Source organism: Pelodiscus sinensis, chromosome 12 (assembly GCF_049634645.1).
Source record: "Pelodiscus sinensis isolate JC-2024 chromosome 12, ASM4963464v1, whole genome shotgun sequence".
Lineage (NCBI taxonomy): Eukaryota > Metazoa > Chordata > Testudines > Trionychidae > Pelodiscus > Pelodiscus sinensis.
The window spans coordinates 5,881,768-5,906,321 of record NC_134722.1 but is presented as its reverse complement, the minus strand read 5'-3'; the positions used below and the strand labels follow the sequence as shown (position 1 = coordinate 5,906,321).

The 24,554-nt window shown below is 54.7% G+C and overlaps 1 protein-coding gene across 2 annotated transcripts in view; it reads right to left on the bottom strand.

Annotated features, from left to right (window-relative positions):
* The window catches only part of LOC102459691 (meckelin-like), a 33,941-nt gene extending 11,266 nt beyond the window's left edge, over window positions 1–22,675 (bottom strand). For both annotated transcript variants that reach the window (XR_012906636.1, XM_075939937.1), the window contains exons 1-16: window positions 22,294–22,675; window positions 18,988–19,049; window positions 18,559–18,624; window positions 17,149–17,249; window positions 15,880–15,952; window positions 15,223–15,300; window positions 13,160–13,225; window positions 12,348–12,489; window positions 9,050–9,167; window positions 8,157–8,247; window positions 6,027–6,083; window positions 5,025–5,123; window positions 3,761–3,859; window positions 2,727–2,825; window positions 2,028–2,130; window positions 342–472 (exon numbers count right to left, since the gene is read on the bottom strand). Coding sequence is in view for 1 of the 2 variants with exons in the window: in XM_075939937.1 (XP_075796052.1) it covers window positions 342–472; window positions 2,028–2,130; window positions 2,727–2,825; window positions 3,761–3,859; window positions 5,025–5,123; window positions 6,027–6,083; window positions 8,157–8,247; window positions 9,050–9,167; window positions 12,348–12,489; window positions 13,160–13,225; window positions 15,223–15,300; window positions 15,880–15,952; window positions 17,149–17,249; window positions 18,559–18,624; window positions 18,988–19,049; window positions 22,294–22,558 (1,650 nt within the window). In the remaining variant the exon portion in view is untranslated. The remainder of the gene's footprint in view (window positions 1–341; window positions 473–2,027; window positions 2,131–2,726; window positions 2,826–3,760; window positions 3,860–5,024; window positions 5,124–6,026; window positions 6,084–8,156; window positions 8,248–9,049; window positions 9,168–12,347; window positions 12,490–13,159; window positions 13,226–15,222; window positions 15,301–15,879; window positions 15,953–17,148; window positions 17,250–18,558; window positions 18,625–18,987; window positions 19,050–22,293) is intronic.
* Window positions 22,676–24,554: the final 1,879 nt, after the last annotated feature.

Sequence of the window (24,554 nt, the reverse complement as noted above, 5' to 3'; positions counted from 1 at the left end):
ACAACTGCAAACCCATCTCATTCTACAGGGAGCAAGTCGCTGAGATGATGCTGATCCCTGCCTGGAAAGCTTTGTCCCAGGAACACTTTCCGCACCATTACAGATGGATGGAATTAAAATAGAGAGCATGTCTCATCCTCCCGGAACCCTTTGCCCAGTTGGAACCTCAAACAAGCCTCTATTTCCCCTCTGTGATCAGAGCTGCAGACTGACACATGGAGGGGTGGCAGAGGTTTTCCAGAGCTATAGTCTCAGAGAGCATCAGGACCATGGGTGAGTCAGCGCCAGATCCCAGAGGTTACTCACTTCCTCCAGGTGTCCCTCTCCCCGCTCCCAGGTACCTCCAGGAGCAGTAACACTGCGAACAGCTGGAGCGATGGATTTGATTTCCTACAGGTCTGCATCTCGTTCCACTCATTGGCTACCAGGAAAGTTCTCCAAATACTCACAGAGGAAGTGGCCCTCTGCCCTCCTAAGGGGAAAACAACACACTGATTTCAATTTGCTTTATTTTAAAAACCATTGCGGGCTTCTAGGACACAAAGCGCCACACAGTTGGGTTTCCCCGAGCCTCACTTCTATTAATTTACTGCTCTCCATATGAAATCATGACAATCAGAGGTGAGCTGGCTCCCAAAATAGCCGCCTGCCAAGCTGCCCCTGATTTCCCAGAAGTGCGGAGGATCTGGAAGTGCTTTCTAAACACTAATTAGCCAAGTCAGCAGCCACGCAGAGCTGTGCTGTACAGCAGGGATTACGGGTTTCGAAAAAGGGGCCTCTCTCTTTCTGTGACTTTCGACAGCTTGGAAGGGATTTTCAGAAGCCGCTAAATCACTTAGGCAAAAGTCAATGGCACTTCTAAATCTCTTGTCCCCAGATTTTAAAAGTATGTAGGCCCTGCTGCAGTCAGGGCTGCCCGGCCCTTTCCTTCTGGGATCCACGCTCCTCCTCCTCTTTTGAAAACGAGACTTTGACATTGCAGCTAAATGCCGGGGTGAAATCCTGGCTGTGGAAGTCAATGGCAAAGCTCTCATTGATCTTAATAGAGTCAAGATCTCGCCTAAGGTGAAACTGAGCACCTTAAAATAGAGGCAAGCCAACCGGGAACTTCTGAAAATCTGACCCAAAGGGGACATCCACACGGCTGTTGGCATCGGAGCGATCTACATCAAAGTGAGCTCCGGTACCAGCAGTGTAGACACACACAGAGTGACTTCATTGAGGTTGCCCAGTGAGGCCACCATCCAGCCAGGAATGGAACCCAGGAGTCCGGACACACCCCACCACCATGTCTCACTACACCGCATCACCTTCCCCTGCTTGCTAAGGGAAGAGGGGCCAATGAGCAACCCACGGATGGTTCTGCAACGCTGGCATTGTATAAAACCCTCCAGTTCTTGAAGCGGAAACCGCACGTGTGTGGGGCAGAACGCTGTGCGCACACAGGGCCTGAGGTCTGTCTGGGCGGGTCACCGGCTGGCCTGGCCCTGTGCATGAAGTAGATCCAGATCCCCCTGGACTGGAACAGATGCGTCCAATCTGATCAGTTCGCAGGGTGGGGCAGAATCAGCCAGGAAAGGTCAGGAGAGTGCGGGGGGGGAGGGGATGTCTCTGGGAAACGCTGCAGAGAGTTCTCTGCCGGCCCTCTCTGAATGGAGGAGGAATGATCAGGAAGCCAGTGAAGGGGCTGTCCTTCCTGAGCCAGAGAGCCCAGGCCAGAAACGGCTGGGAGCAGCAGAGAGAGAGATGACCATTGACTCTCAGAGCAGGGACACGGGGAGGGATGCCTGCAGCTGTATTTGGTGTATTGACTGACGGGAGGGAGAAGAGGGGGTTCTAGTACTGGGACTTGTTACATGCATGGGGCTTTCTTCTGCCATAAATTAACCCCACAAAGAAAGAGCAGTGGGACTAATTCCGGGGACTCATAGGAGGGAAACCGAGGCAGGTGTGTCTGCAACAGGAGGCAGCTCCAGGCAGGGCTGCTCTCTGGCAGGGTGGTTATAGGCCCAGAGAGGGAATTTGACCTGCAGTTGCTTTAAACACTGGCCTCTCCTTTGGCCTTTCCCAGTCTATCAGGAAGATGGAGATGGTCAGCTGGGTGATCAGGAGGTGAAGTAAGTCCACAGCCTGAAAGAAGAGCAGCCAGAAAAGTAGCCAGTCAGCATCTGTCTCACTCTAGCCAGGGCCAGCACAGGCAGGACCCCTTGTGAAGCCATTTCTTTGGGTGGGGGGGTGGGGTGCTACAAAACCCACGGTGTTCTCCCACCTGCCCCAGACTGATCAGGAAGGAGAGGCAGCCCTGGGGCAGCGGAGAGGTGCATGCAGCAAAGCCAATGCAGGTAATTACTGGAGTGGTGGCGAGGGAGGCGGGTGATGGAGCTCAGCACATCCCAAACCACATGCCGCTGCAATACCAAAACTGCAACCTGCTGCCAGCCCTGGCTTTTGCAAAGGGATCCAGAGAGCTGCCCAGCAGTTCAAGCCAAAGGCCATGGCTAACTTACAGGCAAGCACCGCGAACCCGTGAGATTTCATGCCAAGAGGCTGTTTCCAGGCCTGTGGGTTTCAGAGAGGCTGGAACCGCAAAGAAAATGGCATTGCCCCAGTATTTTGGCTCCTAACGTCCCTTTAAGTGGGTTTTGAAACTCTTCTGGGACATGCTTTTCCACTCTCCAGTCCCACAACAGCCAGTTCTGCCCACTCCCACACACCCTCCTCCTTACCTTTAACACAAAAGCACAGGACAAGTAGACAATAAAGTTGGTTTCTATTTGACTGCCTGCCGCAGGCACCATAACGGTAACTGCTGACGACTGCTGACCCTGAGGGATGGATTTAATGTCTTTAGAGAGGAGGAGGGAAAAAATCTCATCCTTTCCTACAGATGAAGGCGGACAAAATCTGAGGTCACACTCCACCCACCAGTAGGCAACGGCTGCTCTCGCCCACAGTGGATTCCTCGGCGCTTTGTCTGTCCCGTTTTAAATATCCCAGGCAACTGGACTTCCATCACTTGCTGGGGGGAACCTTTCCACAATCCCATGCGTCTCCTTGGAGGAAGGAGACATCCCCTGGTTTCTTTATTTTGCGCCTGCTTCCACCCTCAACAATCTGACTCTCCCTATCCCCAGAGGCATATTAAAAATGCAGACCCCGGAGACTCAAAGAGTGTGTCTAGACTACACCTCTCTGTCGACAGAGAGATGTAGATTAGGCACGTTGAAAGTGCAAATGAAGCCGGGATTTAAATATCCCGCGCTTCATTTGCATAAACATGGCTGCCGCTTTTTTCGAAGCTGAGCTTTTCCGGAAAAAAACAAAAGACAGCAGTCTAGACACAGACCTTTCGAAAAATAAGCCCTTTTTCGAAAGATCTTGTAAACCTCATTTTATGAGGCATAAGGGATCTTTTGAAAAAGGGTTTATTTTTCGAAAGATCCGTGTCTAGACTGCTGTTTTTGTTTTTTTCTGAAAAAGCTCCATTTCGAAAAAAAGCAGCAGCCATGTTTATGCAAATGAAGTGCGGGATATTTAAATCCCGGCTTCATTTGCCCTTTGGACGTACCTAATCTACATCTCTCTGTCGACAGAGAGGTGTAGTCTAGACACACCCCAAGTGTGACTTGAAACCAACTCTATCAAGCACCAAATCAGGCCGATCTCAGTGAGGCCAGAAATAAGCCAAGAGGCCCCATAGCTACGAACTTAGCAGTCAGGAAAGAACAGGCAAAATGCATAAAGACACACAATGACTCACCTTGAAAACAATGAGCCAATAAATCCCGGTCCCCAAGGTGACCATGAAGAAGGCATTGGCCAGGGCGCCAGCAAAGAAGGCAAAGAACTTGACTAAAATCTGCGGAAGGAAAAGGGAAATGGACGAAGATTAGGAGAGACCCAATCTGTTGTATAGGTTGGCTTGACCCTTGACCTTTGCCCAGCGACCAGCTGCAGGAAGTTCGAATCTTTTTTTACACCCAGAAGGATCCCAAAGAGCTTTACAGATCCTGGGCCATTTCAGCATGGATCTCAACAGGCCTAGCGTCCGCTGACTTCAAAGGGAGCGGCACCCTGCTTTCACCACTGACAAATGTGGTCCTACACGTAGCAATCACTCCATGTTAGATCGAGCAGTTCCCTGAAATGCCTAATCAATAGCTGAGCAGCTTGCAGATGGCTTCATGACGTCATCTTAAAAGTGGCTGGATTGACCTCTCTAGCCCAGCTGTAGGATGGATTCAGGGAGAGTCAACACAGGTGCCTTTGTCCCAAAATGATATGGAGGAATTTCCACACACATGCACCCGAGTGCTTTCTATCCAAAGCTCTCAGGTGTATTATAAACATGAATGTGTGAAACCTCTGCCTCCCCGTGGGGTCGGTGTTATTATTCCCACTTTACAGAGGGCAAAACCGAGGCAGAGACTGGTTAGAGCCAGGAGTAGACCCCAGTGTTCTCACTCCCAGGTTTCAGCTATACCCACAGCTTTTAGCCCTGCCTTTGTGTCCCAGACCAAAGAGCAGTTCTCGGTGATCTCTAAGGAGACTGATTTGTGGGGAGGCTGGAAATCACAGGGAAGGGTAACCCTGCATACCTAGGAGAGCTGCATGGAAACAGGGCACCAAGCAGACCCACAATAGATGTATGCAGCAGGGGCAGAGGGAGTAGATGGTCTGAGGTGAGGGAACCTGGATACAACAAATCGGCAGAGAGGGAAAGGAGTCAGACAGCAGAGGCCACTTTGAACTGGATTCCAATCCGGATCAGATGCTGGTGGAGTTGACCAGAGTCATGAGTGTGATCCTGCTTCCTAGTGACAGACTAGTTCTATCTAGACGTATTAAAATCTAGTAGGTAGGGATGGAAGAAGACCGTGAGATGGAGAATTTGCAACAGGGCAGCTGGGAATTGGGGAGCCACTGTTAAGTATATTTGCAGCGCTGGGGTATTGGGCCACGTTCAGAAGGCAGCAACATGCAGCGTACAGGCATGTAGCCGGCACTTACAAACTCTTCCTTACTATGAAGCCTATATTCTGAAGTCTAGACCTCCGCACCCAACTGCTGGTCTTCAGCAAGGCGTACAAGGCTGCCAGGGAGCCCAGGACGGCCAGCGCGATCTGTCAAAGAGAGACGTTAAGTGTGTCATTCTTTCCAGAACTCAGAAGAGAAGGCAATTGGCTGGAGGGACGGAATCGCAAATCTCGGCTGAACACCGTGGGTGGGGGGTGAACGCCCAGCAGGGGGAGGCAAGCCCTAGCCCCGCCCCTTCTGCCTGAAGCCCCACCCCTTCCATAACGCACCCCTCAAATGCAGCCAAGCCTTGCCACCATGGCAGCAGCCGGCCCTCCCCCCAGGATACTGCTCCCAGCCCCGACCATCCCCTGACCCCTTAGTCTCCCTATTCCCAGATGGTGGTGCAGCCCCATCCTTCCCAGCCTGCTGAAGCGCCTAATGGCCAGAGACCTGGGCAGCCGTGTCGCAGCCCGATCCTTCCTGGCCAGGTAACCACATCATGGTTCCAGCCTGGCCTGTGTGGCCAGAGCATGGGAAGGCAACAGCTTCCCCGGCCTGCTACCTGCAGCCCGTGCTGAACACTCACTCCTCAGGCGGTCTGGGTACTCGGTCATAACGGTCCCTGTTCTGGCCTTAAAATCGATACATGTGGGAATAGGGCCATGAGATGGCTACAAATCTAACCTGCCCTGGCTTCTTTCACATGCATGAGACCCATGCACACACGCCTCATCATGCCGTATCGTCTACTAAAACTACTGCGCTGTCAGGTCCCCGGTCTGCTTATCACCCAGATCCCTGCTGGCCTCATGTGGTCTCCTAACTGGTCGCCACGGCCGCTTCCTTTTTTTATTTCTTTAAGGCTGAACCCACGCAGCTCCCCAAGTCTTTCCACGTCCGTCCTTCCCTTCCTGCCCGGAACTGCCTCATTGTCTCCTCTGGACACTTTCCAACCTCCGGGTAGCCCGTGGCCCCTCGTGCAGCATGTGGGACTGACCACAACTCACATCGGTGTCGCGCTGAGACGTCCCAGGACTCTGCGTGTATGACACTGCGAACGAGATCTGCCGGGGAGAGAGAGACACCAGTGAGCAAGGGAGGCAGCAGCCAGGCAGCTTTGGACGGGAGCTGCCCAGGAGTTCCAAGAGTGACTTGTAATTTTTGAGGGGGAGAGGGGGTTCCATGATGCAATTTTCAGAAAGTGCCGGGCTCCTGGTGACGTAGTGGGGGGGCTGTCTGCTCTGTAACCCGGGGTCCCCCTGCGCTGTGAGCTGTGATTCCTGCTGACTCACCCATGTGTGTATTGGCCCAGACACATAGGGCAGTTAGCAAAGCTCTTCCCAGGAGGAGAGACAAAGGGAGGGAGGTGGAGATGAACACCAGGTGTCAGGGGAAGGATCAGTTCCTGGCTGGAAAACATGAAGGGAACAACCTAAGCTGAGGACTGAGGGTCTGGTGGTTGTGGTGGGGGGATGGACCCCTTAACCTCAGGGGTCTGAGGCATCCTGGCCTTGACTCCTGTAGCCACATCACGTCTGTGCTGTGCTGTATCCTGGGGAAGCAATAACCCCCCTCTGTTCTACTGGCCAGCCAAGGCTGTTCTTGCTGCTGCAGGATCAAGGGGAACCCTGATGCATCATCACACTCCTGGCCTCTGAACATCAGCTTTGTGTTGGGTTGTGCACCGCCGAACTCCCTAGTCACTTGGGAACGCCTGGCCTGGATGTGAGCGCCAGACCTGGCAGTCCAGCCCTTTGTCTATCGGAGTAGGGAATGGCCTGGCAAAGTCCTGATGGAAACAGGCTGCCGCTACTGCTTGCAAAGACCCCGTCTACAATGGCCAACATGCACCCTGGCGGCAGTAGCTGTAGAGTAGGTAGGACACGGGGGCTGTTGTCTGGACCAGCTCAGCACAAGGTTAGCCATCACCATGGGAAACATTCCAGAGCCTGCCTCAGCATGGTTACCGCCTGGGGAGCTGCCTCTGGGGAATTCTGTATGGTGGGTGTTACAGTAGTGCCGAGAGTCTCCGACAGGGAACAGCATGCCAGGCACTGTACACGCCCCTAGGGAAAGACAGGCCCTGCCCCCAGGAGCTCCCAGCGTAACTAGACAAGGCAGACCGCAGGCTGGAGGGGGAGCAGAGTACAGAGAGGAGAAACGAATCACCCAGGTTCAGAAATCGAAGGGGGGGGGGGTTCCTGATTCCCAGACCCACTAGCCCACGGTGAGGAGAGTTGCTAGTGTGGATGCAGCCTTTGGCAAAGCAGCTGGGCACAGTGACACGCGTGCGCCCCGGAAAATGGACTCAACAGTGTTTGGCTTTCGGGCTTCTGTTCCTCTGGCAGAGTTAGACTGAATGTTTCCCCTGCCCACCCCAGGTTGCTGAGTGGGGCTCCAGACCCACTAACGCCACCAGCAAGATGCTATGGTGCCGGGTGCCCCATCTACGGGATTTGTCACACAGCACCTGGTAATAGCTACGCTGTCCCACCAAGGAGGCTCTCGGATGTCCGAGAGACCTCCACGGCACTGCTAAGGAGTGTGGGCACCAAGATCCAGGCCCCATTAAGGCAGGGCTGAGAACTGGGCCCGAAAGGGGCAGCTGACCTCCCCGGGAAGGCATCTCTGGCTAAAGGAAACGAGCAACCTCTTCCGAAAAGGATGCCAGCGCCGCTAGAGACTGTCCTTTGAGAGTAGCCAGTGAGCCAGTCACACACTGCCCCAATGTGTCCGACCGGGTCCACACAGGAGATCCCCCGAACTGCACTTTGTTTTCCGGGCTCCTGTGCCTGCCTCAAAGCCACCATCAGTCTTGGCTCTTCATGCATGACCCCACACAGCCCCCACCCACCAGCTACCTGCTCAGAGGGCGAGTTGGTTGCATTCCCTACCTGGCTGGCAAAGCGTGGGCTCGGGGAGGGAGGGTACCATTGAACTCAGTCTCAACCCGGACATCCAAGCTCATTCCCAGCTCTAATTATCACCTGCTGAAACAACAGCTGCCAAGCGCTAGGGAACTCAAAGGAAAGTCAGGCAGGTCTTGTTGTTTCAGCTGCTTCATTTCACATTATTTCCCTCCCTCCCTCCCCCTCTGCAGCTCCCGCCCAGGGGACCCTGCGGTGCCACAAACTTGCCTGTGTGGCTGCAGTGCTCTCTTGCTTTGCATATTTCACTGTCAACAGGAAAGCAGCCGGGTCTCCTGGGCTACTGGTTGGCAAGTCAACACTGCATGAGCCAGCGTAGGAGGGAAAAACCAGAGAGGGGTTATCCGGGGGACAGAGCAAATAATTGGCGAGGCGAACAATGAATTTTAATGAAACCTCTGTAGGAAGCGAGGGGAGGGAGTTGAGTTAATTGTGCAGAGCGGGATGGGGAGATTCGATTTTTTTTTTTTTTGCAGAGAAAAGACGCGTAGAACGACATCTCCTTGGGGAGGGCGAGAAAGGAGGTGCTAGTGGTAAGCTGGCAGGAATACGTGAGAGAGCCGGTGGATGGATATAAATACCATCTCCGCTGGGCAGACCAGGCTGCCGGGGAGCACAGCTTTGCTCTCTCCGACAGGGCAGTGGGTGGGCATTCGTGTCCGTGGAGGCGACACAAATAGCTGTGTCCTGCCCACACGTCCCGGCACTGCATTAACGCAAGGGTAGCTAGCCCGGTCTGGGCTCAAATGCAGATAGCTGGACTGGTAGCTTAGGCACAGGGCTATGCAAAGTCCCCAGGTTAGATAGAAGCAAAGGGCACTGAGATGCCACAGAACATGCCACAGTCCTAGTTAAAGAGTTATATTTTATAACCCCCGGGCTTCTGACATGCTGCAGGGTTCAATCTCTGCTAAAAAGGAAAGGTTATTGCACCACCTGCCTCTCCCTCCTCCAGACTGTGTGCTCTGGGGCTTGGCCTCCTGCAGAGCCAGCCACACAGTACTGAATTTCCCTGGAGAAACGCCTGTACCATCCCTTCTTTGGGATAAACATGGGGGAGCAGGAATTGTTGGCAACCAAAGAGGCTGGCCCATGCCCTTTACCTTAGCAGTAGCCCTGCTGCCAACGTGACAGAGGCTGGTTGATTGGACAGGTTCCCTTGTCTGCCCGAGAGCCCATCAACCAGAAAGAATCTTCTTAGCCTGTGAGACCTCAGGGAGGCTGAAAGACACACAACGAAGGGGGTTAGCTGCATACACAGATGCACCATTTCCGGGACCCAGGGCAGTCAACCAAGGTGTAGCCTCAGAGAAGGGCTGCAAATGTAACAGGCACCTCGCTACCTATTTACACAGACGCCCACCCCACAGACAAGAACGCCCCCAGCTCTCTGCTCCAAGGCAGCTTACACACCCTCATATTCATCCTGCCCGTCAGCCTTTTCACTGGTCATACTATATTACTACCTCGCTCTCCTCTAGAGCTTCTCATTAGTCGATCTCAAAGCGCTTTAAGGAGGTCAGTCTCCTTATCCCCATTGTACAGGTGGGGAAAATGAGGTACAGAGAGATGACAAGACTTGACCAAGGTCACCCAGGAGGCTAGCACCAGGTCACCTGAGCCCCATAGTAGCAGAATTCTAGTACAGCCCACAGACTGAAATGTGAATGGCACAATTTTTGGTAGCGACAACCATCTCTCCCTCCAGCATGGATTTAGTTCACCTGCTCTGTGGTTTTCAGGCCGATTTTCCAGGCCCTTTAAGCACATGTGTAGCTTATTCCCTAGAGAAATCCCATAGGAGTCAATGCAGCCTCACTAGAGTAAAAGTCTAAATGTGCTTAAGAGTTTGCAGGGATGGGGCTTGAATTTGCTCGGATTCTTTCGGCAGAACTTCTTCATAAGGATAAATCCAAACCAAAATAAATCCAGCGAGGAAGCTAGTAACTGACCCAAGTGCCTTTTAAGATATAAGAGGTGGACAATATGTCACAATTTTTTTAAAATGAAACATGCCTGCTTTCAAATCCACAATCTTGAGCACAGGAGATCCCATTTTGTGGGAGAATTTCTGCATTTGCAAACCCAAAACAACTACACCACTCAAACCCACGCCACTTTGACAAAGTAGAGCCCAAATTACATTACTCTGGGCCAAAGGGCTTCCCCAGAGGTCACAGGGTTGGGAACAGGATCCCCTGCTCCCTACCACTACCTGGCCTTAATGTTTACTTTGCACTCAGCCACTTACTAATGTTAAAACTACCCAAATAGCCTCACTTGAAGACAGGTAAATATAGCATCATCCCCCATTCACGGATGGGCAATCTGAGCCCCAGAGATGTTAAGGGCATGAGTTTCAGACACCTCCAGACACAAAAGCAGATTTAAAAAAATGTACCCACATTTGTGTGTCTAATCTGTGTGCACAGTTACCATAATTGCATGAGCAAATATGTTAATTGTGCATGCAAGTGACTGGAAAGAAAGCATGCTGCCATTTTTGCATGAGGATGGGACTGGAAATCTGGACCCGAGAGACTTGTCAAAGTTCTCACAGCAAGTTAGTCTGCAATGTCGGTGTCTCCATGTTGGTCCCATGCTATAAGAGACAGAAAATGGGTGAGGCAAAACCTTTTATCGAGCTAATCAAGTCAGTGTCAGACCCAGAATTAGAATTTAGGTCTCTTGAGTCTCATGTCAAAACTACAGTATTTCCAGGAAAATCCTTTAACAAAATTTTCAGAACAGCAACAGGAAAAAATGATCACATTGATATGCAAAATCCTAAACACACAGAGAATCAGGCATGATTTGAGCATGCAGCATGCAACCTGTGTATTGCTTCATTGAAATGACTAACTAGTGACATTCCTGGCTATTTGCATGCCAGTACCTAATTGGTGTATGAACAGTAATAGAGAGGTAGCCGTGTGAGTCTGATCTTGCTAAAACAAAAGGAAAAACTATGTAGCACTTTAAAGACTAACAAGATGGTTTAATAGATGATGAGCTTTCGTGGGCCAGACCCACTTCCTCAGATCATATCAGACTCACAAGATGGTTTAATGGGTGATGAGCTTTCATGGGCCAGACCCACTTTAAGTGGGTCTGGCCCATGAAAGCTCATCACCCGTTAAACCATCTTGATAGTCTTTAAAGTGCTACATAGTTTTTCCTTTTAATTGGTGTATAGTAATTGTGCATGCAAATTAGGCACCCAATTGGACACACATTTTTGGATAGAGTAAACTGCATTTTAAAGGTATTACATTTGAATAGACAAAGGTTTCATTAAGTACCCAGGGATAGGTTTTTCCTACTTTTCACAGCCAAAGTCTTAGCCAGTAGGAACAGATCTTCCAAGCAACAGCAGCCAGTTTCTAATTCCGGAGGCACAGGCAGGTCTGAACAGTCTTTCCTACAAGATACTGGTCTTAAGAGTCATGACTGCGTTTTTAAACCAGTACAGGCTAACGGGCTGGAACATATTGCTGTCTCTCAATCGCTCATTACACAAAGAAATAGGCTTTGATGGGGAATAATCCACACCACAACCAACGTTACGTGTCCTCTGTGCCGGAGAACGAAATGTAAGGTCATTGGGTCCAGGCACCAAAATGAGGAACAATAGACTGTGTGCTTGGGCCAGACACAAGCCTTTCGGGACATCAGCTGTACAGCAATAGCAAAAGAGCACCAACAAGAAACGCGGATGATGAATCAGTGGTGCAAGACTTCGCCGTGTGATGAAAGCAGCTCAGAACTCAGTGCAAAACACTCGTTCAGGCCTTTTCCTGCAGATTCACTGGATTCCTGCTTGTGAAGGGCAGGCCTGTGGAGCATGAATGTCAAAGCAAACCAGGCAGGCTGAGCAAAGCCCATTGCCTTACAATGAGTCACTAGTCCTGCCTGAGTGCTTAGCAGAACAGGTACGTGGCTCACGAATATTCGGAGTCACAGAGAAATGTTTTCAGCAGAGAAGCAAAAGCAAAAGCAAACCCACCCCACCTTTCTACCTTCAGGGTGCCCCTTATCTGGGGAAGCTGGTGCTGGCGGTGGTGATGCTCACAGGTGGGCAGGGTTTGAGCCCATGACTTTGGGGTCCCCACTGTCCCTGGGGGGGTGGGGCTTGAGCCCTCTACCTCTGGCAGCAGGTACCTTAGCCACTGTGCCACTGGTGGAGCCCTCCAACTGCCCTATGTTTTGGGCCTCCCTTATCCTTTGTTCATCCCCAGGTTGCTAGGTGCATCCATCACCAAGCTGGTGGTCACAGAGAAATGTTTTCAGCAAAGAAGCAAAAGGAAACCCACCCCAGGGAACCCAGCCCATCTCTCTACCTTCAGGGCGCCCCTTATCCAGCCTTCCTAAAGGGGAACCGTGGAGAGCTCACACACTCACCTGGGCTGTTCAGCTGCAGCTGGGGACTCACGACTGGGACCGGCCATAGCCAGTCCCCCTGGGCGTTGGAGAACTGCAGGAACATCTCGTAGAAGATGGGCTCGGGGATTCGCCTCAGCAGGCTGGACACCGGCACAGTGCACTGTAAGGTAAAACCAGGGGGCTGAACAAAGATGCGGCGTGACTAGCCCTCCCTTGCCTGGATGTCGCTTTGCTGCACCGCAGAGACCTGCCCCATTTTTAAGAAGAAAAAGACCCTGAGATTTCCTCTAACAAGCCTAGGAGTTGGGGAACAGTCAGCCCCTGAAACGAAGCACTACTCTCGGGTGAAAATCTGGCCCTCCAAGCAAAATGAGCCAGTTTGCCTTGACGAGGCTCCTTCCCTGCCCGGGGATTCCAGGGACACCGGGAATGTCAAAGCAAGACAGATAAACAACCCACCCAAGGCCCCAGGGGGAATCTGTGTCAGAGCAGACTAGATCCCAAGAGCCCCAGCGCTGGCGTACGGACACAGATGCATTAGACAGCAGTGTCTGACCGCAAAATATCATGAATCGATTGAGCATCATTTCCAAATGCATTAACCCGGGGTGTGGGTGGAGGCAGAGACAAGTCTCTGCTTTGGCTCAAGGGAGGGAAATAAATCACTAGCTCTGGAAACCCGGTGACTTATAAGGGCGTTTCATTGCAAGGCCGCCATGCAAGGCCTGCGGCAAACAGCCCGCTGCCCCCTGCAGCAGCACTGGTGGAGGGTTCGTGCTAGTTCAACACAGGGACCGGGGAATGACAAGGAAGGCGCAAATGGAACTCACGGACTGTTGGTAGGATGTCCCAAAGGAGTAGGCCGCATCGAGGGCACTCTGACGGTCTGCACAGAGCTAGCAGGGGGAGGAGGAAAGGCGTTGAGACCAGGCAGGGGTGCCATGCACCAGAGACTTCCAGTTCTGCTTTTTGGGACACCCTTGCACCTCTGGGGAGGTCTGAGCCCCCTGGCAGTGTGGAGACCCCCCTGAACCTGCGCGCTGTCGGGTGATCAGCCTCCCCGGAGTAGAAAGAGGGGAAGGAGGTGGGCAGGTGGCACATTTCAGTTTGGGGGTTCACTTTCTCCCCTCTCACCTGCCTTCATTCTCCTCTGGGTGCAGACACCCAAGTTCCCACCAGCGTTATGAGGCGGGGTGCAGAGTGATCCATCAGCCACAGCAGTTAGAGCGGGAGCCTTTTCCACTTCTTCCGGCCAATGCTGAATTGTTCCCTGCTATTTTATCCCATCGCTGGCCCTTCCACCACCACTTCCCTTGGGAGACTGCCACAGCGTGGCAGATCAAGGTGTGCTCTCCGCGATCCAACCTCCACACGCCGCCTCAGATAGCTCCTACTCCCATGGTACCCGAGCACCTCCCAACCCTTTCCCGGAATGTATCCCCGCCAGCAGTCCCTGTAAGTGGTGCACTCGGGCGGCTGCTCAGAAGAAATTCAAATATCGCCCAGCTGATTAGCAGAGTGCCCACAGCTAGGTTTGGTGTTTCTGTTGGTGGTGCACATTCACACAATCCTTGGTGCACATAAAAATGATTCCGCACATGGATGGAAATGATTAGAAGGAACATTACTCCCCACCGCCCCTCGTTGCGAGGCAGAGCAGTGCTTCCATCCTCATTTCACAGGTGGGAACCCAGACTGGCAATTGGAGGCAGAGGTGGGACTTAAATCCAGGTCTCTAAATCCTAGCTTAATGCCTAACCCACTACATCATTCATCCTTCCTTCAGTTCTTCTCTAGATAAACTCCACTGTTCCATCCTAACTAACCCCTCCAGCCCCCAGGCAGCATCAGCCCCATTCAGACAATTGCTGTTACGTATCCCTTTGCCAGGCTGGACATACGTCAACTTGTGATCTGCACTCAGCAGTTAGATTTTCAGCCCCAGGATTATTTTTGTTGCTTCTCTGATTTGTCATCAATAACTCTGGTAACTATGCCCACACAGCTGGATGAAGACAGCTGGTTCCTCCTCCAGTCTGTGGTGTGTAGCCTTTGCCCATGCAGCCCTAAAACTCTCCTGGCCGTTTCTCCTACCAGACTGGGAACGCCTGTCTAATTTGCTGCCCACTGTCACCCCTGCTGCTACAGCCTTGCTTCTGGGTTTGCCCCTTCCATTCATATCTGCTCCATGCTCCGAATGGCTCCAGCCCCCTACATCTCTGCCTTGATTGTAGTTCCTCCTAAATGTAATGTGATCTGCAGTTTCCATCCTCAGACTGGTTCCTCCCCCTTATAGGACTTTAATAAAGATGTTTAATGAGAAGGCCCTTAACACGTCAACCCTTGTGATGCCCAGGAAACACCTCCCTCAACAATCATTCTCTTTTTTTTGTGTGGTAGAAATGTAGCCGTGTTAGTCTGGGGTAGCTGAAGCAAAATGCAGGACATGAAGTGGGTCTGGCCCACAAAAGCTCATCATCTAATAAACCATCTTGTTAGTCTTTAAAGTGCTACATTGTCCTGCATTTTGCTTCTTTTTTTTTTTTTGGTTCTTTAGCCACCTGGTTCTCCATGTCCCCACTCATCCCCCCCCCCCCCGCCCCGCCAGTTAGAATTAAGGTGGCGAGTGGGTGTCATGTAGCTTTATTATTACATGTCTGCGGAGACCCAGTGGTTCAAAAGGGGACCCCAGTTCTGCTAATGTTGAGGGATCAGATGAAATTAAACTACTCCCTCCGTTATTGGTCCTGCCATGAGGGCAGGGGACTGGACACGATGACCTCTCGAGGTCCCTTCCAGTCCTAGTATTCTATGATTCTATCTCCGAGTGCTAGAGCTAAATTCCCCACACGGGCTCTGAGGTCACACCAAGGAGAAAATCAAATTAACTCACTTGCAAAGTGCCGCCTGTTGCACCCTCCCAGCCTAAGAAGTTTCCCCTGGCGTCGTACTTCACCAGCTTGAAGTTGATCTGTTCAGGGTCAGGAAGAGGAAGAGACTCAGCAAGAACAAAACTTGGCAGAAGAGCTTAGCAAGTCCAAGGGTTTTCCATGCCCAAGCGCAGGTAGATTGCATTTTAGAACTGCCTTTATCTTAGCGAAGTGCAGGGTTGCCAGGGAGCTTGTTCTCAGCGCCCAGGCCAGCTTGCTCAGTAAGGTCATTTTAGAGGCGCATGGTTTCCCACGGAGAGAGATAACTTAGATAAGAACAGACACACTGGGTCCATCTAGCCACACTGGGTGTCCTGTGTTCTGACAGTGGCTGATGCCAGCTGCCCCAGAGGGAATGCCCAGAAAAATAATCCTCAAGGGACCCATCCCCAACTTCTGGAAACTTAAGCTGTCCAGGTCTCTGCATGGGCACCAAACGAGACCAGGAAGGGGCCAATACCCCTCGTACAGCAGTTTAGGGTGAAAGTGAAGCAAGAGGGGCTCTAAAAGGTGCCAGGAATAGGCCCCGGGTTAAGGAGTGAAGAGCAGCTGCATCATTTCTTGGCTTTTAATTTAGACACGTGATGCTGCAGGTCGGTCTGTGCCTCGGCTCTATTTACCTTGGAGCTCTTCCCAAAGGAAAGCGGAGGCAGTCCTGTGTTGCTATACAACAGCTTTGGAAGGTTCTGGCTCCTGAAAACAAAAACAAATCCTGTCTCCATTAAATAGATATGGATGTAGGCGCCAGGTTAGTCCAACTGCAGGTTGGCCCTCCCTGGTCCGGCACCCTTGGGATTTGACCAGCCCCGAACTAGGGAATTTGCCAGTCCTGGAGAGATCCCTTGCCACTGGCTTTCAGTCCACAACCCCTCCCTGCTGCCGGATCCACTTTTGGCTCTGGCCCTAGGATCCAGCCACTGCCGCTGGACTCGGGCTCAGGTCCCAGGCCCCGGCACCCTGCCACAGGCCAGGCTGGGAATCCCTGGGACTGGAGTTCTCTGGGTACTTCCAGCCCCTCTACTGCTGTCTGGGCATGGGGCTCCCTCCCTGGGGTCATGGATCACTGGCCGCAACCAGTCCCACTACTGCCAGCCCGGTCAGAGCTCCCCGGGACTGGGGCTCCCTGCTGCTGCCGGACTCCCAGCTGGCTCCTGCTCCCAGCCACCAGGGCTGTTTGGTCCTGCCGGAGCATGGATGTTGCCGGATCAGAGAGTCTTGGATGTAAGAGGTTCAGCCTGTAGTGATCATCTAAACACCCTCAGTGTCTCCCAAGCAATCTGGATTATCAGGAGTCTGCTGCTTTTTAAATGACTTGGACCAAAGCTCTATTGGATCATCTCACCCTGTCCATCCCCCTCCCAATCCTGCCCCCTGCAGGATTTTCACTCAGCTTTCACCTCTAGGGCACCGTTTTGAGCCTAGGTGATGCCAGTAAAGACCAGGATCAATTCGCTTCTGCTAGTTGTTTGGTGAGCGAATAGGTCTTATTTCCTCCTATCCACATGCCAGAGCGATAATATGGGCGCCTAACGGCCAATTTTCCTGGCCTCCTCAGCAGAGAAACCTGCTGAATAAACCATGAACACGGAACTACCTCGTCTCACCCTATTGCTGGCACCTTCTGGGTTAAGGTCAACATAGATTGGGCCAGGAGAGGAAAATATAATAGGAAAGGAACTTCCACTGCCTATTCTGGCCCAAACTCAAACCCCATGGATGGCACAAGGCTCGGTGTATGTACGAGTCACGTGAGGGAAGGATGCGCTTGCATATTCTCTGCACGAGGACTCCATTTTGGCATGAAGAGAGGGGCTGCTGCTCTCCTGCTGTCAATGCCCTTCCAGCGGCAGTGGCTCGTCACCCGGCTCCACAGGCCCAACGGGACTTACTTAGCCTTCACGTACAAGTCATAGGCCCTGCTCTCCCAGGAGAAGGCGTTCAGAGTGACGGCGTTGGTGAGGAGCTCGCAGGCCGTCAGGTTGCAGGAGTTCTAGGGAGAGCGCAAAGAAGGCCGGGTTGTCATGAGGGAAAGGCACGGGGGTTATCCCAATACAACCACCCAGGGGGGAGAGGAATAAGCTACCCCATGCTAGCAACCCCATCGAGCACCGGTACAGCACCAGCCATCCAGCTCTTGTTTTACTCCTGCCGTTTCAGGCTAGGTGGCTTGGGCTTTCAAGTAAGACAAACAAAGACAGACAGACAAAACAGCTCTCCCCGAGAGAAAGCAGCGTGCACCTGCCCTTCTGAGCTCCTCTGACTTCCATCCCAGCCCGCCTCTTTGATGGCAGACTTCCTTCATGCGACAGACACCCCCAGACAATAGACTCCTGGCAACAAAAGCTCTCTCGGGGTGGTACACAGCTCCCTCACTGTGGCAAACGAGTGCCTCACAATATTTACCCTCCTAACCCACTAAGGCAGAGCCGTTATTCCCATTTTACAGGGGGGAACATTGAGGGGCAGAGCAACTAAGTGATCTGCCCAAAGTCACATAGCAAGTCTGTGGCAAAGCAGAGAAATGAACCCACCCTCTCTCCTGAATCCCATGCTCACGCCCTAGCATCTAGACCAGGGCTACTCAACTTTGGAAGCCCGGAGGGCAACAATGATACTCATAGCACATGCCGAGGGCCGCAATTTAAGTGGGGTTGCATGTACATGCAAATATATGCAAATATATGCAAATAATTTTCTTCACACTGACGGGCACGATTACAAAGACTAAGCCTTAAACGTGGCCAGTGAGAGCCAGTCAGCACCTCTCAGGCTCTGCCCACTAGGCTAAGCAGCCAGCACTTCCCACAATGCCTCAGCACTCCCGGCACCTCCTCCCTGGGAGCTAGAAATGCTGACACCCTGCACTCGCCTGCTCCGGCCAGCCCCTCCGCTTGCGTCTTTCAACGCTCGCCCCGCCTGGGAGACACCTCGCCGTTGCGGAGCATGTTCCCAGTGAGGCCACGTTCAAAGGATCCCACCTGTGGGCCACGGGTTGAGCCCCGTGTAAACCCAAACTGCACTGTGGGCTGCAAACCACGGGCCGCAAGCTAATTAGCTCTGATCTAGACCATCCATCTTAGGGGAGCCCACAGCTTCCCCGGGCCCCAGGCAAGGGGTCCACACCACCCAGACCACGGCGCCCCCACCTTCCCAGGCATCCCCAACAGCCTTCCGGAATGCTCCATGGGGATGCGGGGCCCTGAGGCAATTGCCCCCTTGGCTCCCCCGTTAGTGGGTCTGATCCTTCTGCTCTGAAGGGAGAGGAAACCGCCCAAGCAGGTAGCAGCTGAGTTACTTACATTGCAAGCCAGGAAACTGCCATCCAGAAAGGTGGCCTCCCAGAGCGAGGCGGGCTGCCGGGAGCTCTGCAGGGAAGAGAACAGTCTGGATGCAGACGGGGCTCGGGGACACTGAGGCTCTGTCTACACTGCAGCCAGCACCACGACATGTGGTTCGCATGCGCCAGCTGGCTCTGGTCTAGCGAGAGCAAAGAAGCAGCAGCAGCAGCCGCCGCACCGGTGGCATCAGCGGATCGCCACTGGGCTACCTCGCCTGGGAGCAGGCTCTGGGCTGCTGTGGTGTCCCTGGAAGCGTTACCGGCGCTAGCGAGAGCCAGGTTAGCTCTGGCGCGCTGTCTGGGGGCGAGGCCGACACACCGAGCACTGCAGCCCGGGCGTCCCGAGACAGGGATACAGGTGGGGTGGGGTGGGGACCCGATTTGCACCTACACAAGCATTGCACTCCGCCGCCCAGTCTGTCGCCCTCGGGCTGGTACAGACACAGCTCAGGCCTAGGAAAGAGAGGCGCATCAGCAGCTGCGGAAGGTGGGAGCTGCCAGGTTACCACGCCAGCACTGCTCAGGCCCTGGCAGGCCACTCCACCGCCCACCGCCCACCCCCACCCTCGCTGGAGCTGAGTGGAGCTCTGCAGACACCTTTGCTGCTCGCCAGCATTCAGCCTCCGGGTAGGGTTGCCACCTCGCTCATTGCACACAACTGAACACCCTGCCCTTGCCCTGCTCCAGCCCCGCCCCTTTCCTGAGGCCCCACCCCCTCTCCAAGACCACACCCCCTCGCTCCAACATCCCTCCCTCCGTCATTCCCTCCCCTGCACCTTCACTGGGTGGGGGCAGAGGTTTGGGGTGCCGAGGGAGTGAGGTCTCCGGCTGGGGGTGCGGGATCTGGGTAGGGGCTGGGACAGAGGGGTTCAGGGTGTGGGAGGGGGCTCAGGGCTGGGGCTGGGGATTTGCATGTGGGAGGGGGCCAGAACCTGCCTTCTCCCCGCTGCACTGCCGAACAAACTCACCACAGCCCAGTCAGCGGCACGGACTGGAGCCCCCAGAGCCTTTTTAAACCGGCTGCTTCGGTTGAAAACAGGCTGCCTGGCCACCATGCCTCCCACTGGCAGAGGCAATAGAGACGCACCGGCGTTGGCCAGAAGAGATGGCGGTGCACTGGGCTGGCTTTGGCTCATACGCAACGGAGGCTCCTCCATCAACGCAAGGTGGACACCCACGGCCAGGGGCCCAGGCAGGTTTTCCATGGCGTGCGCGGCTTTTCAAAGCGTGGCCGAGGCTCACGACTGGTCTGCGACCATCTTGCAGGCGGGCCACAGGCTCAGGGCTAACCCACAGTGGGGAGCCCGTGCTGGCACTCCAGGCCCACACGCCGCCCCCAAGGGTTGGCTTCCCACTGTGGGGAGAGGGAGCCCCGAGCCTTGCAGGCTGTCTCCAGCTCGTGGGGGGATCCATCTGCTGCTAGTCCCCCTCCCCCCAGCTGGGGAAACAGCAGTGCAGGAAACTGCTCACCTGGAGACTTTCCCTGCTGCTCCCATTGGTCGGAATCCCTCCCGGACACGCCCCCCCCAGCCCACTACTGCGCCCAACCTCCCGGCCAGACCCCCACCCCCAGCCGGCTCCTGCGCCCAACCTCCCGGCCAGACCCCCCCACCCCCAGCCCGCTCCTGCGCCCAACCTCCCGGCCAGACCCCCACCCCCAGCCGGCTCCTGCGCCCAACCTCCCGGCCAGACCCCCCCACCCCCAGCCCGCTCCTGCGCCCAACCTCCCAGCCAGACCCACCCCAGCCCGCTCCTGCACCCAACCTCCTGGCCAGACCCCCACCCCAGCCCACCCCCAGACCCCCCCACCCCCAGCCCGCTCCTGCGCCCAACCTCCCGGCCAGACCCCCCCAGCCCCAGCCCGCTCCTGCGCCCAACCTCCCGGCCAGACCCCCCCAGCCCCAGCCCGCTCCTGCGCCCAACCTCCCGGCCAGACCCCCCCACCCCCAGCCCGCTCCTGCGCCCAACCTCCCGGCCAGACCCCCCCACCCCCAGCCCGCTCCTGCGCCCAACCTCCCGGCCAGACCCCCCCACCCCCAGCCCGCTCCTGCGCCCAACCTCCCGGCCAGACCCCCCCACCCCCAGCCCGCTCCTGCGCCCAACCTCCCGGCCAGACCCACCCCAGCCCGCTCCTGCACCCAACCTCCTGGCCAGACCCCCACCCCAGCCCACCCCCAGACCCCCCCACCCCAGCCCGCTCCTGCGCCCAACCTCCCAGCCAGACTCACCCCCTGCCCGCTCCTGCGCCCAACCTCCCGGCCAGACCCCCCCACCCCCAGCCCGCTCCTGCACCCAACCTCCCGGCCAGACCCCCACCCCAGCCCGCTCCTGCGCCCAACCTCCCAGCCAGACTCACCCCCTGCCCGCTCCTGCGCCCAACCTCTCAGCCAGACCCCCACCCCCAGCCCGCTCCTGCGCCCAACCTCTCAGCCAGACCCCCACCCCAGCCCGCTCCTGCGCCCAACCTCCCGGCCAGACTCACCCCCAGCCCGCTCCTGCGCCCAACCTCCCGGCCAGACCCACCCCCAGCCCGCTCCTGCGCCCAACCTCCCGGCCAGACCCACCCCCAGCCCGCTCCTGCGCCCAGCCTCCCAGCCAGACCCCCCCACCCTCAGCCCGCTCCTGCACCCAATCTCCCAGCCAGACCCACCCCAGCCCGCTCCTGCACCCAACCTCCCAGCCAGACCTACCCCAGTCCGCTCCTGCACCCAACCTTCCAGCCAGACCCACCCCAGCCCGCTCCTGTACCCAACCTCCCAGCAAGACCCACCCCTAGCCCACTGCTGCACCCAACCTCTCAGCCAGACCCACCCCAGCCCGCTCCTGTACCCAGCCTCCCAGCCAGACCCACCCCTAGCCCACTGCTGCACCCAACCTCCCAGCCAGACCCACCCCATCCCACTCCTGCGCTCAACCTCCCGGCCACACCCTCACCCCAAGCCCTCTCCTGCGCCCAACCTCCCGGCCAGACCCTCACCCCCAACCCGCTCCTGCACCCAACCTCCCGGCCAGACCCTCACCCCCAACCCGCTCCTGCACCCAACCTCCCGGCCAGACCCTCACCCCCAACCCGCTCCTGCACCCAACCTCCCGGCCAGACCCACCCCAGCCCGCTTCTGCACCCAACCTCCCAGCCAGACCCACCCCCAGCCCACTGCTGCACCCAACCTCCCAGCCAGACCCCCACCCCCAGCCCGCTCCTGCACCCAACCTCCCAGCCAGACTCACCCCAGCCCACTCCTGCGCCCAACCTCCCAGCCACACCCTCACCCCAAGCCCTCTCCTGTGCCCAACCTCCCAGCCAATCCCTTATCCCTATTCCGCCCCATAGCAACCTCCCAACCTGACCCCCTCTCCCCACCTCAGCCTGCTCCAATACCCATTTTGTCATCATGGGTGGTTGGCTGGTGGGCTGTGGAAAGGTTTGCGTTGAGCAAGGTGGGCCAAAAAGTTGGAGAGACGCTATTTGAACGCAAACAAAAGACAGGCCCGAATCCCAACATTAGGGTTTAGGTTTCACAGCATCTGCCTCCCCCTGAGAGCTCAGAGCTGGGGGGCTGGCTTGGCCCATTCCAGAGCAGGAGCCCTGAGAGGTGCCAGAGGGAGTGAGGGCACCGGCTCACTGCAAAATTCAGCCCCAAAGGCCGGGGGTACTCGGATCCGGACCCACCTTACAGCATCGCCCGCTCCCACTCACCGTCGGGGCTTTTCACCAGGGCCTCCCCACACGGACTGCACTGAAACAGCTCGGTGCTGAGGAACTGCCTGGGGCCGCAGTTCCCTGGCGGGGTGGAGCTGCTCTCCGTTTGGCCCAAGCAGCAAAGCGGGCAAAGCAGCCAGGCAGAGAGCAAAAAGCAGCCCCCTAAGAAGCGAGACATCCTGTCGGCGCTCCAGCGGCTGTCTGCAGGGCTCCCCTCCACAGCCCTTCGCCGCTTGCTGGCTGGCTGTGTAGATAACCGCATCCATGGTTACCAGCACGGGCAGTTCTGTGTTGTTACACACCCGAAACCCGGCTCCACTCAGCACGTTCCTGGAGTAACTAAGACACTGCTGAGATCTCCCTCTGCTGTGAGGGCAGCCGTGCCCAGGAGCAAAGAGTGGCAGGGATGTGACCAGCACAACACCCTGGCAACAGGTGCCTTGGGACAGATGCACAATGCAACTGCTGACTGTTAGAGTAGGATCCTAACAGGGCAAATTGTGGGGGGAAAAGGGGGAGTGTGACGTGAAGTAGGTTTAATGAAATGGCAAAATAAAATCTGTATCTGTCTTGCCCCTTCCTTAGAATCTTGTTTGCGCTTGTAATGCTCTAAATGGTCTATTCTCTGGCTTCAGGGGTGGGGAACCTAAGGCCAGGGGCGCACATGCGGCCCCCAGCTTGCCTGGATCTGGGCCCCTGAGGCTCAGAGCTCCTCCCCCCAGCACTGGGGAGCCTGTGCTGGTGGGACAGTCCCCCGCTGTCTCCCACTGATCTGGAGCACACAAAATGTATTAGCCTGAGGCCCCCCAAGTGCTGGTGTGCGAGGGGAATGCATGGAGAGTCTTTCTCCTCAGTCGGGGGCCACATCACTGAGGGGTCAGAAGAACATGGTTAGTCGGCCTGAGAACGACAGTCACTCTTTGAAGATGCCTGCTGGTTTGCAGAGACAGCAACCAGTTTATTCTCACATCTGCAGCCGCTGCGAGAAGAGGGACACACACAACTCTCTCGCAGAGCCCATACATTTGTTCTTTCTTGTTTTTATTCTGAGAATGCGAATGAGAGTTACATATTCTTTTCTATGTCTATTGAGGCATAAGGCGACAGTTGTACAAGTGGTGTTTCAAGCCTGAGGAAACAGGACAGGAAGGCAGAGAGAAGGCAATGCAAAGAAAGAGTGAAATAAAGTGTTACCAAGAGAAAGCAAAGGAATAAGTTCACTTATTCAGACTTCTTCATGGGTACTCTGCCTTCATAGATCTATTTCATGAAGCAACAACATTTATCTTATTAATACAGCCTTCATGAGATGCTTAAATACAAAACATTTCCATGCTGGACAGGTAGAGACCACAATTCACAAGATTAGCTCAAACTAGCTACTGGAATAAAGGGAAACAAGAAGACTTTTTATAAATACATTAGGGCTACGTCTACACTGGCATGAATTTCCGGAAATGCTTAAAACAGAACAGTTTTCCGTTATAAGTATTCCCGGAAAAAGAACGTCTACATTGGCAGGATGCTTTTCCGGAAAAGCCCTTTTTCTGGAAAAGCGTCTGTTGCCAATGTAGACGCGCTTTTCCACAAAAAAGCCCCGATCGTCATTTTCACGATCGGGGCTTTTTTTTTGCGGAAAACACTGCTGTGCTGTCTACACTGGCCCTTTTCCGGAACAGTTTTCCAGAAAAAGGACTTTTGCCCAAGCGGGAGCAGCATAGTTTTTCCGGAAAAGCAGCTGATTTCTTACAGTAGATCGTCAGTGCTTTTCCGGAAATTCAAGGGGCCAGTGTAGACAGCTCTGGGCTTATTCTGGAAAAGTGGCTGCGTTTCCGGAATAAGTGGCCCAGTGTAGACACAGCCGAGAAGCAAGAGGAAGACCAAGGACAGGGTAGGCCCACTGGTCAGTGAGGAGAGAGAAACAGTAGCAGGAAACTTGGAAATGGCAGGGATGCTTAAGGACTTCTTTGTTTCGGTCTTCACTGAGATGAAGGAACGCCTAACAGTGATTGCTAGTGGGAAGGAGGTAGGTTTAGAAGATAAAATAAAAAAAGAACAAGTTAAAAATCACCTAGAAAAGTTAGATGCCTGCAAGTCACCAGGGCCTGATGAAATGCAGCCTAGAACACTCAAGGAGCTGATAGAGGAGGTATCTGAGCCTCTAGCTGTCATTTAGAAGACTGGAAAAGGGCAAATATAGTGCCCATTTATAAAAAGGGAAATAAGAACTACCCAGGAAACTACAGACCAGTTAGTTT